At 60.5% G+C, this 17,125-nt stretch overlaps 1 protein-coding gene across 1 annotated transcript; it reads left to right on the top strand.

Annotated features, from left to right (window-relative positions):
* The first annotated feature begins 375 nt into the window (after nucleotides 1–375).
* On the top strand, nucleotides 376–16,331 carry OC90 (otoconin 90). The gene is made up of 13 exons (XM_084864291.1): nucleotides 376–502; nucleotides 3,229–3,294; nucleotides 4,483–4,539; nucleotides 6,398–6,572; nucleotides 8,158–8,270; nucleotides 8,868–8,996; nucleotides 9,793–9,843; nucleotides 10,738–10,812; nucleotides 11,166–11,222; nucleotides 12,221–12,388; nucleotides 13,030–13,366; nucleotides 13,859–13,965; nucleotides 15,410–16,331. Exons 1-13 carry the CDS (start codon nucleotides 454–456, stop codon nucleotides 15,721–15,723), a joined length of 1,698 nt encoding a protein of 565 aa, XP_084720417.1. The 5' UTR covers nucleotides 376–453; the 3' UTR covers nucleotides 15,724–16,331.
* Nucleotides 16,332–17,125: the final 794 nt, after the last annotated feature.

The following is a 17,125-nucleotide window of genomic DNA, read 5'->3' as shown; positions in this document are numbered from 1 at the left end:
GGGCCTGCAGCAGGAGTCACAAATGGCGATGTGTCCGGTGCCTCAGGACCGGGCTGGATATTTTGGATTTGGTGCTCGGTGGGGCCGTTTGGGGGAGTCACGAGCACGGGCTGGCCTCAGTGTGCATCCTGTGTCCGGGGCGTCGTGGGCCCCGCAGGGAGCCTCGGTCCCTGCCCAGAAGTGAGGCCATGTCAGTGCCCAGCTGGCCCCTGGGGATGCTGGGGGAGCACCCTCAGGAAGAGGACCAGGGAGAGGAAGGGGCTGTTGGCAGAGTGTGTGTTAGGGGCAAAGCTTCGTGGGGCCAGACTTTCAGGCTTTCTCCTTCGCCCTCTCTGCCTCTGCACAAGGGCCCCTGTGGGTTCTTACTCCGGGTTTCGGGAAGGAGACTCTCACACCCGCTGCCCTCTCTCCCAGGAGGCTGCTCCTGTCCTGCCTCAGGCCGCCCAGCTCCCCATGATGGCCGCGCTTCTCCTCCTCGGCTTGCTGATGGCCCCGGGTGCAGGTGAGTGTGGCGTCTTATGCCGCCTTCCTGCTTGGGGTACGATTACTTCACCTGATCCCCGGGAGGGGTCCCCGAACTGCCTCTGATCTGCTCCTGCGCCATCTCCTCGTCTAATGAGCGACGGAGAGCAAACATGAGCCAGGAGCTGTAGGCTGGGTGCGGCTCCTCTCCCAGAGCTTGCTGCCAGCGCATGGCAGGTGATGGGGGCGGGGGGGGGGGGGGAGTGGCGGGCGGCACAGGCAAGGGGGCCGGTGGGTGGTCCCTCCACCGGCAGCACCCCTCCCCCTCGCCCCTGTGCTCAGGGCCCGCTGTCCTGTTTTGCTGCTGTCCTGGGAGTGGCCTTGCCCCGTCCTCCCCACTCTTGTAGGTGTGGCCAGTATAAAAGGTAGAAACTTGCAATCCCCCTCCCCCCGTTCTAAACTGGGGTCCTGTGCCACCAAACTGGTCGCCGCAGTTCACTTTTTGGCAGCGGGGTTAGCGGCAGCTCCGCTTGGAGTTTTGGTTTTGAATCTGCGTCTTGGGTGGCGGCCAACGTTCTTTCTCGTCCGCACGTGTGTGCAGCTCTCGTACCCCAGCCCACTCTCCTCCCCCAGTGGGTTGGGCACGGTCGTAACTGAGGTCAGTCTTTACCTGGCCTTCTTCTCTGTCCGTCCCACCTTCAGGAAAACTCAGACTAACACACCCTCCCCTCCATGGAAGCAGTGAGAGTGAGGCAGGGGTCCACAAACATCACTGACCATTGATCTTGGCCATGACCCACGTTAGTGGACAGAACAAGAGGTTTGCTTGCTACCCAGAAGCTTGTCAGTTGAAACCACAGCATAACCTCTACATAAGGCCCCAAGTCTGCCCTCAGGCCCACACCCTCCCGCACTCCTCCCCAGCCCTCCTTTCTGGGGCGGAGAGGACCAACCGCCCAGAGAAGTTGCTGGTTCAAGTAGGAGATGGTTGGGTGGAGCAAAGCAGGGGTCAGGTCAAGGAAAGCCTGTGGTCCATGGGTCTCAGTCTCATCTGCAATAATCTGTAATAATAAAAGCGTGATATGCAAATCGACCGAACGACCGAACAGCAGAAGGACCGTCCAGACGACTTTTCGGATGAGCACACTATGACACACACAGTGGCGCCAGGCCAGCCAAGGCGGGTGCGACGTGATTGGTCGGGGGCATCCCACCATCGCCCCATCATCACCCCACAGAGGGAGGCCCAGGCCATGCGCCAGTGATGCTGTAGCGGGTGTGCGGGGCTGGCCAGCAATCTCCCCACAGAGGGAGGCCCAGGCCAGCCAAGCGATCGCACCCCATGCCTGTCACCCACAGAGAGGTGACCGGTGGAGGGGAGGGGAGGACAGCGCACACGGATGGCAGGCAGTGGCAGCGGTGGGGGTGAGGGTGGGGCCAGCTGCTGGCAGCTGGGGGAAGGAAAGCCCTAATAGGCCCTGATCACCGGCCAGGCCTAGGGACCCTACCGAGGGGTCCAGGATCGTGAGAGGGCGCAGGCCGGGCTGAGAGACACCTCCACCCCTGCACAACGTTCATGCACAGGGCCTCTAGCTGTCTACAAAATCCTGCTGCTGATAATCCCTGCCTCCAGAGGGCAGCGGGGTGATGTGAGCAGAAGGAAGCCAGGGACCGTCCGAATGCGAGTCACCATCGCTCAGGCCCTAGGGGTGTCGAACTCAATCAGAGAAGGGGCCAAAATCTAAAATCCAGCCTAAATCGTGGGCCGAATGGTTTACTGAACAGTCATAAACTGACAATGTCATAAACTGTCAGCGGAGTGCAGTGATGACAGCGCGGTGCGGGCCACATTGCAAGGCCTGGCGGGCTGGATTTGGCCCGCGGGCCGTGTGTTTGACACATGTGGCTCAGGGCCACTGTTTACCGACTATGGAGCGTCATTCTGTGAACTTCCTCCTCATGTGCCTGAGGCCTCCTCCCTCTCCGGTGGTGAGAGAGGCAGGGGGTCTGCACTGAGTGCGTGTGCCAGCCCAGCCCTGAGAGAAGCAGTTTGAAACCCGGGGTGACTCTCCAGGTTGCTGATGCAGATGTGTGGGCGCCGATACCCTGAACGCAGGCAGGAGCGTGCATGGTGGGGGGGGGGGGGGGGGGGGAGGCAGCATCCCGTTAGCACATGTCGGTGACAGGGTCCTCGTGACCAGCTGCACAAGGGAATGCCGGCGAGGGAATTGTCAAGGTGCCGGCAATATTTGTTTTAAATATATTTTTATTGATTTCAGAGAGAAAGGGAGAGGGAGAGAGATTGAAACATCCATGATGAGAGAGAATCATTAATTGGCTGCCTCCTGCATGTTCCCTACTGGGGATGGAGCCCACAACCTGAGCATGTGCCCTGACTGGGAATCAAACCCGTGACCTCCTGGCGCATAGGTCGAGGCTCGATCACTGAGCCACGGGGGCGAGCCGGCAGTGCTCACAGTTCCTGTATCATTCCTGCTGTTGGCGGCTAACGCTCTCTAATGGTCTCTGAGGCGGTGGGCTCTGGGATGGGATCTCACATGGAACCGAAGTCCCAGCCCCTCCTGCTGGGAACTCTGGTTATTTCCTTCAGGCGCCATGACAGACCCCCAGCCCCCGGCAGGCGCTGGGGAAATACGCTCCGGATTGGGTTTGCGTGCATCCCGGCTGCTGTTCCGGCTGCTATCCCGGCCTTCTCCAGCCGGCGGGCTGTGGCACGTTCATACCACTCCCCTCTCCTCCTCACAGGGAGCCACCCTCTGGACACCCCTCACCGTCCCCACGAGCTGCCCCCAGGCCTCTCCAAAAACCTCAGTGAGTACTCCTGAACTCCCCCGGGAGCATGGCGGGCAGGAAGCTGCCTGGGGCTTGGCAGAGGACGTGACCCTGAGGAGCACGCCTGAGGCCACCAGGCAAAGGGGTTCAGTGAAATCGAAAGCCTCCCCCTCAGCAGCAGCCCCGAGTCTGACCCGCCATCGTCTCTCCTTAGAGACGAAGCTCTAGCAGGTTCCCATCAGAGACAACTGTCTCCCGAGGGCGAACAGGAGAAACAGTCACCCTATAACCCTCTGGCCAGACCACCGGCCTCCAGACCACAGGAGGCCGGTGGTCTGGCCAGAGGGTTATAGGGTGACTGTTTCAGCTTCCCATCGAGCTGGGGTCTCCCGGAGGCAGAACCATCGGGAGACGATGCCTCACGGGACCATAGGGTCCATACGTTCCCGGGGGAGGACCCACACATGTCTGTTTCCTAGGTGACGACGTCTCAGGAGGTGCTCCTGTGGCCCTCGCTGAGGAGGAGGGCAGAGAGCTGGCTGATGCTGGCTGGACAGGAGGCTCCCTCCCACCGTGTGTGTGTGTGTGTGTGTGTGTGTGTGTGTGTGTGTGTGTGTGTGATCCCCTACAATCAAAATGATGAGTCCCACCCAGAGCCCATGACAATGGCCTCCCTCCGCACGGCATGGTCCCCATGGGCGGTGCTGTGCCCACCGGGAGGGGTGAGGTAGACCGTCACATTCCCAGGCCACCCTGGCCCTCAGGAGGGTCGCGGCCGGGAAGTGGTGAGCCAGCAGTGACAGCAAGTCCAGGAGCCCGGGGTCGGCCTGGGGTGGGGGCTGGGTGCCTAGAAGCTCACTCTCCATAGGAGTCTGTGCCTCCCGTGCCAGCCGCCTGGCATCCACTTCTAGGTGCCCCGAGGGACAGGCCTGTGGCAGGAGCCAGGCCCCGGCTGCTTACAGTCCATCCATCGCTCCCGCCAGTCCGGGTCCCCCCTCCCATCCAGGGGCCTTTTGCTGCTGTTGTTAAATCATTGAGCAATGTTGCCTAGTAACAGAGGTCCCGTTTCATCCCATCAGGTCTCCATGACAACCCGTGTTCCTAGAAGTTAGCCCCAGGTCAAATCTTTAGAGAAAGAAAGGGTTTTAGCTGCTCTTCACCCAGGGCCCGGACAGGGACGGGGAGAAACCACGGCCCCATCCTCATGTTTCTCTTCCTTCCACTCAGATGCCACCTTCTTCGATGGGATGTTCAAAAACGTGGAGAGTGCGACCGAGATCTTCGGTAAGTCCCATCTGAAATGGCGTGTTGCCCCTCCCTCCCCGCCCCGCCCCAGGTGTCAGAGCACACGTGTGTGTGGGAATCGAAGGACATGACCTTGGTCTCCGCCCTTGGGGCTCCCGGGGCTCCTAGGAGCACCCCGCGGTGGGACCAGGTGCTGAGCCTCAGAGGTCGGTCCTGACCCAGCCTGGCCAGGAGGTGAAGGGGGGACCCGTTTTACAGGAGAGGAAACTGAGTCTAAGGAAGTTCAGTGACTTGACCAAGGCCACACGGCTGGGCGTCCTTCTCAGTCCAGAGCTGAGTCCCCTCCTCCCCAGTCAGTCTAGTGTTCCATTTATCAGCAACACAGCTGTCAGGCAGCTGTCAATCATCGTAGTGGTTCCGCTCACTGATCACTAAAACTACTAAACTTCAGATGACCCCGTGGTGGACACGGCGGAGGTGCTGAGAGCTGCTGGGCTGGCGCTGGGCATGAGGCTGCGCCTGCCGGAGCATGTGACCGAGCACAGGCGCCCTGTCGGCTGTCAAATAAGTTCATGTGGACACACACACACCTTTTTTCTTTTCTCATGTTTTTATTTATTTTTAGAGAAAAAGGGAGGGGGAGAGAGAGAGAGAGACAGCAATGAGGAGAGAGAATCATTGATTGGCTGCTTCCTGCATGCCCCCTACTCAGTATCAAGCCCGAAACCCAGACACGTGCCCTGACCACCGGGAATGGAACCTGCGACGGACATCCTGGTTCCTGGGTCGATGCTCAACCACTGAGCCACACCAGCTGGGCCACACAATCTTAGAGTGGCTTTTCCATCAGCACAGAATCATTTCTTCATGCTCTTTTCAATGTGTCTTCATAGTGGAGGGTGTTCTATGTCTTCCTGTCTATAATGAGGGCGGGTGGAAATGAAACACGGGAGGGCGACTCAGTGAGGTAGGAGGCAGTGGAACAGTTGGGTGGAACTGGTCCTTATGGGAACTCTAGATCCCCGCCCCCGTCCCCGCTCCCTGGTGTAACCCCTGCACTTCAGTGTGGTGGGGTCACCCGCTTAGCCCTTAACGGTCCTGCGGTCAGAATGCCACTGGAGAGGGGGTGGGCATGCGGTTTAGAGCCAAAGCACTGGACACCGTTTTTCTTGCCAATTTTGTTTGCAAAAGCATTTTTTAAAATATTCGTTCTTATTGATTTCCGAGAGGAAGAGGGATAGAAACAATCATAGCAGTGATGAGAGAGTCATTGATCAGCGAGCTGCCTCCTGCACGCCCCCCCTTGGGATGGAGCCCACAGCCCACGCCTCTAAGAGGCTCCCCTGACGTTGTTTGGGCCAAATCGGGGCTCCACGCTCAGCCCCAGCCCACCTTGGAAGCCTGGGGTGCCCACGGCCAGCGGAGAGTGATCATGTGACCTTGCAGGGACCAGGGAGAAGGCTGTTCCGCTGGAGAGGAAGAAGGGATAGAGGCTTCGAGGTGGGCAGCAACAGGGCCCCGGCTTATCAGCCTGCTTCACTTTATTATTTTAAAAATATATATTTTATTGTTTTTTTACAGAGAGGAAGAGAGAGGGCTAGAGAGTTAGAAATATACATCAGCTGCCTCTTGCACATTCCCCACTGGGGATGTGCCCACAACCAAGGTACATGCCCTTGACTAGAATCCAACCTGGGGGGACCTTTTGAGTCCGTAGGCCGTTGCTCTATCCAGAGCCAAACCGGTTTCGGCTAGCCTGCTTCACTTTAAAGCCGACCACAGTGCCGAGTCCTCACAGGTGCTCGCAGGTTGAGGAGACACCGGGGGTGCCAGCCGCAGGCGGTCCCGGCTGCTCCTCCTGGACGCTGCTCCAGCCCGCCCTGCCCTCCCCCCGCAGACTGCCTGGGCTCCCACTTCACCTGGCTGCAGGCCGTCTTCACCAACTTCCCGGCGCTGCTGCAGTTCGTGAGCGGCCTGCGCTGCGTGGCCGGCCTCTGCCCCCGGGACCTGGAGGACTACGGCTGCGCCTGCCGCTTTGAGATGGAAGGGCTGCCCGTGGACGAGTCTGACCGGTGAGCGGGAGCCGGAGCCGGGCGGCCCGGCTGGGACTGGGCCGAGCGCACACCCAGGCAGCTCCCTGGACGGGCCGGGCGGTGTCTGGTTCTGGGCCTCACCGCGGGGAGACTGCTTCCTCCTCTTCACGTCGCGGTTCATCTGTGTTCCGCTGGCATCCGAGGGCCTTACCGAGAGCCTGTGTCAGGCCTGTAGGCAAACCTTTTCTTTTGGTTCTCATCGTGTGGGTCCCCGGCTCCAGGGCCACCTGGCTGCCTGCTCACAGGCAGAGCCCAGCGGCCACCCGCCCTGCCCACAGGGCACCCCGAGCTAGAACCCGGAGCTGGGTTTAACCAGCCGCCCAGGGCTCTTCTGCATAGAACGTGACAATCCTTTAATTCAGGAGTGTTCTGGCCGCCAGGGGTGAAGATGATGAAGGCTTCTGTCCAGTTTCACAGACATGTGGCAACCACCACCCCTACGTGACCTCTGTGCTTAACATAGACAGACACCCACCCCCCACTCACCCCCAACCCCGCCCCCACCTTGGAAAGGGGTCAGCCTGGTGGGGATGGGAGGGAGTAGAAGTGCCCGTGAGAGGGAGGGTCTGCTCAGGCACGGTTATCTGTACCCGCAGCCCCTGGCATGTGGGGCTCATAAATTGACCGATGATGAGGTGGTCAGCTTCCCCTTGCTTTTCAGTGATGAGAAATGCATTGATTAGAAAGCGCTGTGTCCTTGATCAACAAGGACGAATGGCTTTGGAATTAAAACACAGACTGTTCCAGCTTCAAATCTCCAAGCGAGGGTGCAGTTTCCCGTTCTGGGACCAGGAGCAGGCCGGCCCTGGGAGCTGCCCCCGACTTTCAGGAGGGGAGGCTGGTTCTGCCCGGCGCGGTGCCAGGGCCGTTTCGGGAACACGTTCCTTTCGGGCCCTCCTGTGGCGCTTCAGTGATTAACACCCTGCAAACCGGGAAGTCAAGGAAATGAAGCGGTAATTCATCAGTTTCCGGCCCAGAAAGGATGATCCAAGCAGGAGGGCGAGGAACCGGCAGAATTCTGGGTCACGCTCAGCTCCAATTACCTACACCATTCAGCTGATGGGGACGGGGTTCCGGGCTTCTGGAGGGCATGTTGCAGAAATAACTGCTACCGCTTACGGAGGGCCTGACGCATGGTGGGATCCCTATGGATGCTTCTCGAATTCCCCAAATCCTTATGTTGTGTCAGGGACTTGGTAACTGGCCCAAGATCACCCGCTGCCTGTATAGTTTTCCTTTTTTCCACTGATGTCCTGTGTGCCAGTGCCACCTGGCCACACAGTCTCAGCCAGGCTGTGGTCGGCCTTGACCTTGGCAAGTTACAGAGCCCACATCTCAGTCCGCACAAACGCAAAGGTTCCTGATGAGAGCAGCACCTGCTGCACAGGCAACATACTTCTGATATTTGTGTGTGTGTGTGTGAGAGAGAGAGAGAGAGAGCGAGCGCCCCAATGTCTGAGTCAGACCCCACTGGGACCAGCAGGAGGCACGGGGTGATGGCAGGCTGCCTGCCTCCCTCCTGACCCTCCCCCCACACTCTCACCTGACCCTCCCCCACCCCCAGCTGCTGCTTCCAGCACCGCAGGTGCCACGAGGAGGCTGCCGAGATGGACTGTATCCAAGACGCCACCAAGGTCAGCACGGATGTCAACTGCGTCAGCAAGAAGATCACGTGTGGTGAGCGTCGCCTGGGGCCCGGGGGCTGGGTGGAGAGGGCCATTTGGCGAGGCGCATCCGGGAGAAGAGCCACGTGTGTGGACGTAACAGCACCTGGGCCCTGAGGCTCGAGGGGCCTGGCGCTTGAGGAAAGGAGGCCAGTGGGTCAGAACTGGGGTGAGGCAGGAGAGGAGGTCGGAGAGGGAGTGGGTGCGTGGCTTTGACTTTGAGTTGGGAGGGTCCGAGCACAAGCACAGACGTGGTGATGGTGTGACCTGAGTTTTCAAAGGATTGTAGATGCCCAGCCGGGCAGAGGCAGGGAGGGGGTCAGCAGGCCACCCATGCAGCCCATGGGAGAGGGAAGGGGCGGCCCAGGACAGCGAGGCGGAGAGGGGGAGACGTGGCTGAATCTAGAGTTTTGTGGAGAGCAGAGCCCATCAGACGGCCCGATGGCTGGGGTGTGAGCGCAGGAGGGCATGTGGGCCAGAGGGACCCACACCCCGAGGAGGTGCAGGACGCTTGCAGGGGCGCGGGGTTTGGCTGGCAGGTCGGGAGCTCAGCTGTGGCGTCTGCATGTCCTCGTGGGACTCCAAGGGGCTCTGCCCTCGGTCCGTGCAGAGTCCAGGGACCCTTGCGAGCACCTGCTGTGCACCTGCGACAAGGCTGCCATCGAGTGCCTGGCCCAGTCCACCATCAACTCCTCCCTGAGCCTGCTGGACACCGCCTTCTGCCTGGCGCCGCCTGCGGGTAGGAGCACCTGGCCCTGTGCCGTGGTGGGCTGGCGGGGGTGCCCGTGTCTTCAGGTGCCAAGTCCAGCACCTCACATCCCACACCCGCTGCTCTGGAGGGCTCCTCTGCAGAGACAGCCCGAGCCTCCTGCCCAGAGGTCAGGCCTCCGAGGGAGGCGGCTGCTCCTCGGACCTGAGGGGCCGGACGACTAATGGAGCCGATGGAGGCACCTGTTATATGTTCGCCAACGTTCCTACGCTCTCCCAGCCCCACCAGCATGGGTGCCCGCGGGTGGGAAGTTCAAGTGCCCTTCCACTGAGCATCCCTCTGTGGGGTCTCCCAGACACAGTCCTGCAGGGCTTAGAGGGAGCTGGTGTGGGTGGTGGATTTCTGGGTGTACACACGTGATGTGGTGTGTGCATGCATGTGGGCAGGGGCATGTGTGTGGGGTGTGGGTTGCATCTCCAGGTCTCCCAAGCCCAGCGGTCTTTTTCCTCTGCACCTGCCTCCACTTAGAACAGCGGGTCAGGACACCACGCTCCACAGCCAGGCCTTCGGGCTCGGCAGCCCTTTCACGGTCACGGCCTGTGCTCCAGTGTCACCCTCTCCAGAACCCAGAGCCTCCGGAGTCCCTCTGAGCTGGGGCCTGGTTGGCACCCTGTGTTCTGGGAGGTGGAGGCGGGACCCTCAGGCAGAGAAGCAGCCCCTCCTCCCTGGGCCCCGCAGTCCCCGCCCCGCCCGTTGTGGGCTGAGATCCTGGGAGGTGGTGTGGACAAGGTGTCCGTCACTCATTGCCGCTTGGGCTCTTTTCCAGCGGAACCTGCGGAGCCCACAGACGCCAGCCTGGGGGCCCTCTCGGGGGAAGGTGAGTCAGAGGCCAGCCGTGCGGCCCCAACGCCCTCGTTTCCATTGCAGCCTTGGACTACCTGCCTCAATGCCCTCCCCTCAGAACGGGAAGGGAACAGGTGGGACAGCGGGGGAGGAAGTGTGGGCTCCCTCCCACGATGAAGCGATGGTGTTGGAGTTGGGTGGATGTGGGATGGAATCCTGCCTCTCTGCTTTCAGCTGTGTGACTCTGGGAGCGTGGTGCAACCTCTGCACCTTTGCACAGAGCAGGGTTCGGCAAACTTTCGGGGAAGAGCCAGATACTAAATGTTTTCCATACAGGATCTCTGCTACAGCGACTCAACTCTGCCACTGTAGCAGGAAAGCAGCCGTAGACAACCCATCACTGCATGGCTGTGCCTGTGTGCCAATAAAACTTTATTTACAAAAACAGGTCAAGGGCCAGCTCCTAGTTTGCCAACCCCTGAAAAGGGATGATTATACCCAACTTCATTGGTGACAGAGGATCACATGACAGGGTGGGAAGATTCTGGGCTGCCATCTTCTAGAAATTCTAGTGGAACTTTAAAAATCAGCACATACCATCAAACAACAGGACACTAGACGGCTTGCTTGAAATGTTTAATCTTCTTAGTGCTCACACAGCTTTATGAAGTCACTGCTGTAACCGTCACGTTACAATGGTAAATTGAGATGGAGAAGGAAGGCGGCCAGGACACAGAGCTGAGTGGGAGGGCTGGGATTCGAGAGGCCTCCAGTGGGTCTTTCCTCAAGGACTGATCCATCAGGGCCAATACCGGCTCTTTCTCCCTTTCGCTGGTTCCTTGGCCTGAACACAGGACTGACTCCAATCTGGTCCCTCTTCCACTGAAGGGGAACAGCTGATAATTGGTTGGTCTCTCTCTCTTCACAGTGTCTGCTGATACCAGAGCTGACCAGCTGACCACACCCCCCAGGACGAGTCAGCTGACCACTCTCTCCAGGACAAGTAAGCAGAGGGGCCTTCAGAGGACAGAATAGAATCAACTGGAGAAATGCCACCCAAATAAATACTCGTGCTCAGGCCCGTGGCCACTTTTTGATAGAGCCCAGAGGAAATCATTATAACAGACTCACTGCAGTTGAGTTTCCCAGCAAGCCTGGTGTGTGTGTGTGTGAGGGAGAGGATGGTGCAGCTGGGGTCTCTTTTTGGCTCAGCAGTGACCCCCACCTACACCAGCTGTCCGGGGAGGTGGCCAGGGGCAGAGCCAAGACCACATGGCCTCCGGTGCCCGGTGCGGGGAGCTGCCTGTGGGAGCAGGTGGGCAGGCTGGGACTGACACTTACCTGTCTCTCTCTCAGGAGCAGAATCACTCCCAGACCAGGAGGGCACGGAAGCCGTGAGGACAACTCCTGCAGGTAAGCACGCTCGGCTGCCCCCGCCTGTGAGCAGTTGCTGCCCCCACACACCCTTAGATCAGCTGTGTCCCAGAGAGCCGGAGAAAGGATACCAAACTCCAAGGGGAAGAAGTCAGGGAGCCAGTTTACTTGTGGAGCCCTACAGAGCAGACAAATGAAAGTAAGAGGCTGATCCACTCATGGAAAGAAAGGGAAACTTACCTATAAGATGCCGTGCAAAAAAGAGAGAGCTCCATCTCATTTCCATGCACACCAGCTGCCACCTCACATTGCAGAGGGAGCACTTTTATATCTGAAGATGCTTTCTTGCCGTCTCCCCAAGCGTACCTATGACGATGCCCAGGCCTCACCCAGTGCTGGGCACGGAGCTGGGCAGCAGACGGTGGGGACCAGCCACTGCTGCTCCTTTGTCTGGATCAGACTGGGCTGGAGGCGTGGCCTGTGGGATGGAGCCCCGGCTGCCTCCAGCTGAGAGGGCAGGTGGTGCTGACTGAGCCTGAGGCAGGGGACAGACGGTGCCAGGGAGCCTGTGAGGGAGCGGGCCGTGCTGGCCCGGCGCAGACGCACACCTAACTCCGAGCGTGGCCGGAAGCTGTGGCAGCGTGCTAAGGGTTTGAACGGTGTTGCTTGCCCATGTGATTGTGACTGGCATCGGGTCAATCTCCCCATCATTCTTGCTCCTTCACTTGTGGGCACTGTGATGGGACTTCACTGGGCCGGCGCATGGGCGTGGACATGACACAAAGGTAGGCTGAGGGTGGCAGTTCTCACCCATCAGGTGTCATCCAGAGGGTCCTAGCCAGGACCCTGTCAGGTTCAAGGTTATCACTGGACTCAGGGGGTCCATGCAGCATTCCCGGGTCCCCGAGACACAGTTCTGACACAAGCCCAGTCTGGTGCTTCGTTCCCAAATATGTCTGCCTTCGGCCCTGATCTGGTTCCCGTCCGCAAATCTCTCCTCGGACCCTCTTGGACACGGTCAAGTTGTGCATTTTCAGGGTCCGCAGAGATTGCTGCCACAGCTGGAGGCGTGACCGTGGTCCCTGGCGGCATGACATCTTTGGGGCTGGCCGGGCCATCCGCCAGAAGCCGTCCTGAGCGGACGACTGGGAAAGGTGAGCCGCAGGCAGACAGGAGCCTGTCCCCGCCCGGCCTGAGCGCCTCTGGCTAGGCGGTTAACAAGGCCCCTTGCCACACTGACCTCGGCATGTCGCTGTGACGGGAAGGTGCAGACGAGACTGGGAGAGGGTGTGCTGGCTGGCCTGCAGGCACCCAGGGCTGGGGGCAGGGCTGAAAATGGCAGGCCCGGGCCAGCGCTCACCAGCACCGTCCATGCCACCGTTTCTTGGAAAGAAGGAAACACTTGGGCCGTAGTAGTCCTCCACCTGGGCTCTCCGTCCTCAGGTGCATCCGGAAGGCCCTGCACCTGCGCGAGCCCCGGGCAGCAGGACCCAGAGGCGGCGCTGGCACTGCCTTCCAGTGCGCCATGCGGGCTGGGCCAGCAGCTGCATGTGGGGAGAGCGGAATGGGCCTTCTTAGTGCTTCCCGCCCGGACCATGAAGGAGGGGGAGCAGGGTGGGGAGAGATGCAGAAATAGAGGCAGAAAACCAAGGTGTGAGAGAAAAGCCCACAGGCGTGCTGATCTGCGAAGCCAGCCGGCCTCTGAGGATGGCCGGGTGCCCGGGCTGCTGGGTCCCGCTCGGTAGTAAATTGGCCCAAGAGCATCTGCAGTCCTGATGAGCCCCCGCACCGAGGGGGGGGGGGGGAGGGAGGGTAGCGGGGAGCCTGGGCGAGCAGAGCCGATGAGAAAGACTTCTGAGACGACCATCCCAGACAGGGCCTGGGCACAGGACAGTCTCCAGGAGAGGGGAGGGGCGGAGGACGCAGGCTCCTGGCACAGCTGCGGCCACGGGGAGCTCTCCTGGGAAGGCCGCGCTGGCACTCTGGCTGCCCAAGTCCTCCTCTCTCCCAGCCTGTGCCAGGTCCGCCGGCCTGCCCCTGGGCGCGGGGGAGGACACCCGGGTGACGCCGCAGCTGGGGCAGATGCTCCTCTGCCTGACCGCCCGGTGCCCCGAGGAGTTTGACTCTTACGGCTGCTACTGTGGGCAAGAAGGACGCGGTGAACCCAGGGATGCGCTGGACAGGTAGGTGCTCCACGATGGCTGGCAATGGCATCGACACTGCCTGCAGGGGGAGGCGAGAGCCCCCTCCTCCTGGGCCGTCACTCGGTCCACAGAGAGCTCGCTGCCTGCCTTGCCTCACTTGGGTGGCTCGTACGTCACGGGCCCATTTTCCGGGTGAGCGGCTGAGGCTCGGCCTCATCGGAGGTCATCTGCCCACGAAGGGGCAGAGCCTGACAGACCAGCCACCTGAGGAGGTCACGCTGCAGGACATTTGTGATGAGCGACAGGGTGGGTCTCATTGATGTGCTGGGCCAGAGGCCACGCTGAAATCAGCTCCTCAGTGTTTACCTTCTGGGGACTGGATTTTCACATTAGGTTCCTGTGCGGGGTCAGCCGGAGCCAGCACATGTGATGCACTTGGCGTGCAGAAACCAGCCGTGCACACGGGAAGGAGGCCCTGGGGGGTTCCGGGGCGGCTGGGAGCCAGCAGTGAAGGCTTCTCCTTGGTCGCAGGTGCTGCTGGTCCCACCGGTGCTGCCTGCAGCAGGTGCGGAGGCTGGGCTGCCGGCGCGGGAGGCTGCCTCGGCCGCCGGTGGTGTGCGCGGATGGCGCCCCCAAGTGTGAGTGTGTGGGCCTCTCCGGGGGTCATCCTTCCACCCAGCACAGCATCATGTCCACACTCGGTGTAGACGCTCTCCCAGCACTTCATCCATCACGGGCCTAACACGTCTTCACTGCCAGGCACATGCTAGACCCTTAGTCCACTGAGAAGACTCCAGGTCAGAGGCCACGTGGGCGCCTAGGGCATGGGGCTGGTGGGTGCACATGGGACAGTTACAAAGCATGCGCATTGCATGCTCACCGTGTGCCACCCGCTCCCAGCTCCTGCTGTGTGCGCGAGTTCATCCTCACAGCCGTCCAGGCCAGAGCACCGGGAGGCTGGCTCCCCAGGTCAGAGGTGGGGCCGAGGTCCAAGGTCACACAGGCAGGCAGTGCTGGGCTGCATTGGGACGTAGGACCCCACTGCCTCAGACCTCCAGCTGTCTCCACCAGGCAGCGGCCTCCTCTCTCAGCAGCAGAGCCTTTCCGGTGACACCCTCCGGGGCCCCGGCAGGATGGTGTCCGTGGCTCAAGGGCCGGGCGGGCTGCAGCTCCTCTCTCTCCTGGAGGCTGGGAGCGCCTCTGTGGCGGTCAGGGCCTCAGGTGGGATGGCTGCGAACTGCCACCCCCCCACCCCGCCCCCAGCATCACTCTTAGAGCAGAGCGAGGCGTCAGCACTGGCCTGTGGGCGCTCTCTGGCTCCGTTTCCTCATCCACCTGAGTGGATGCGTTTCCCAGGTGCTTTGCAGCTGAAAAGGAACGGCTCCTCTTGCATTGCACGAGAGCTCTCGCCTGCATTTTCCTGGGGAAGCCTCCGGGGGCCCCAAGTCCCCGCCCCTCCTTCCTCTGCACGCACCTCCTTGTAGGATCACGCGTGCCTCTCCCTTCCCAGGAGCTCCCTCCCTTCAATTTTCTACTCACCCAGCAACCCTTCCTCGGGAACTGGGACCCAGAGAGCATGCAGGACCCCTGCCTCAAGTCCCTCAGAGCCTGGGGGGAAGAGAGACAAGTCAGTGATCCCTCCCCTCACGTCACACTGCTGACAGGAGGCGGGCCTGCAGGGTCTGGCAGGGAGGATGGAGAAGGCAGGAGAGCAGTGAGGTGAGAGCTCAGGCTTCCGAAGGCCGTGCTGGTGTGGATGTTCCAGGAAAAGGGAAAGGAAACCGAGGCATTCCGGGGGCTCCTGGCAGCGTAGGGTCGACATATGGCTCTGTCTGGCCAGCAGAGAGAGAGGGTGGGGTCAGCTGAGGGGGAAGGTGAGGCAGGGGGATAACAGGTACCAGATCAGGAACGCAGACCGAAACACTGACATTCTGGCCTGAAGTGGACCAGAGCCCACAGGGGACAGATCAGAGTCCTATTGTCATGATATGCTGGCTGGTTGCCCAGAGGCTCAAGAGGGGGCGGAGGCCACGGGGGCTCCAGCTCCGGGGCCCATGGCTCAGGCTGCTCCCGCCTTCGCAGGTGTGGGCCGGAGCCTGTGCGAGCAGCTGCTCTGTGCCTGTGAGCAGACGGCGGCCGAGTGCATGGCGTCGGCCTTCTTCAACCAGAGCCTCGCGTCGCCGGGCAGCCCGGAGTGCCAGGGCCCCCCACACCCCTGCGAGGACGGTGGACAGGGAGTGCTCTCTGCGCCCTCCCTGGGCTCCAGCTCCGAGGAGAACAGCGAGGAGGTGCTGCCCCCCGCCGCACACGGGAGAACCAGGAGGTTTCTGGGGAGGTCACCTGGTCCCGTGGGGGCCAGCCACACCCTGGCCCCAGACAGAGCCCCAGAGAAATGACAGCACACCTGCTCCGGGCGCCGTGGGCCTGAGCCGCCTCTCGGTTGTCCTCTGAGCAGAGGCTGGGGAGAGGCCTGGTGCCTGCCGCTCAACTGGGAGCGCCCCCTGCAGGAGGCAGCGCAGGGGGCACCACACTTCCTGCGACACAGATGGAGATGCAATAAATACCCAATCAGAGCTTCTGCTCCCCTTGGTTTGTGTTTTTAAGAAAAGTAGATGTTGGTGCATGAACACTAGTAGATTGCAAAGGTGAGAGGATAGACAATGGGGGGGGGGGGGATCTGTTCTCTCATCATTGGAAGCTAATTTCCTTCTATTAAAAAACAGAAGGGAGTGTATGTAGTCAGCCAGTCTTATGAGATCACCTATGAGTCATCAATAACTCACCGATGGTGTCCTCAGCCAAGGGCTGAGGTGACAGACAGCGCTTTGGTCCGGCCCTGCACACACACCTGCCTTCTAGGAGCGGGCACGCCACCCTCCGCCCCACGAAGAAGACTCGCCACTCACCCCGGCTTGGTCCTGGACTTGCTTTCACAAATGAGGGTTCATCCCAGCGGCTAGAAGGTCAGGAATGAAATGCCACTCCTGACACACGCAGATTCTGTAGAAAGCTGAACTAGACCCACCCACCCACCCACCTACCCACCGACTAGTTGAGATTTATTCTGTACCAGGCAAAAGGCATCCCATCTTTAAAAACCCTTCACTGACCCATTAAGCAAGACGGGGTTATTGGAAATGATAGCCTCCTGCTTCCACATTTAGTCCCGTCCTTAGGTATCGAGGTGGTGCCACACTGGACTTTTGCCAGCTCCACACCATCTGGCCCACCTCTTGTTCCAGACACTGCGGTGACACCCCGGTCCCAAGGCTCTGACCTGCCACACTGGGCGGTGGGGTCTGACACGGCCCGCCACACCTCCTACCTGCTGGCCCGGGACTTCTCTGATGAGGCGTCGGGCACACACAATCAGAATGCGGGGGAGTTCACGCCAATGGGGCCTTGACCCTGAGTGGAAGCCAAAGGCTGCACACTTCCCTGCCGCCTGCTGAGACGCCTCAGACTGTCGCGGAGGCTGGCTCTGCCGTCACCCAGTGACGGCCAAGTCACCGACGATCCTCTTCACCAGCCCCTTCCCCAGGCCAGAGGTTCCTGGGATCATGCCGGAGAAACCCCTGCCCCTGAGCCCGGCTTCGGCTCTGCTGTAGGAGACCCCCAGGTTAGGACAGGGCCCCTACGGTCCGCCTCTGACTCCAAGTGCAAGTCAAAGGCAAACAGAAAACAAGAAGCCGACTTTGGTGCTCGCTTTCCTGCTTTTCATTCATGTGAACTTGGTACTTGAGATTAGTAATTTATCAGACGTCAGACTAGTAACAGGATCCAACAAGTTAAAGCTGG

This window comes from Pipistrellus hanaki (genome assembly GCF_964339955.1).
Source record: "Pipistrellus hanaki genome assembly, chromosome: 17".
NCBI lineage: Eukaryota > Metazoa > Chordata > Mammalia > Chiroptera > Vespertilionidae > Pipistrellus > Pipistrellus hanaki.
This window is presented reverse-complemented; position numbering and strand designations above follow the sequence as displayed.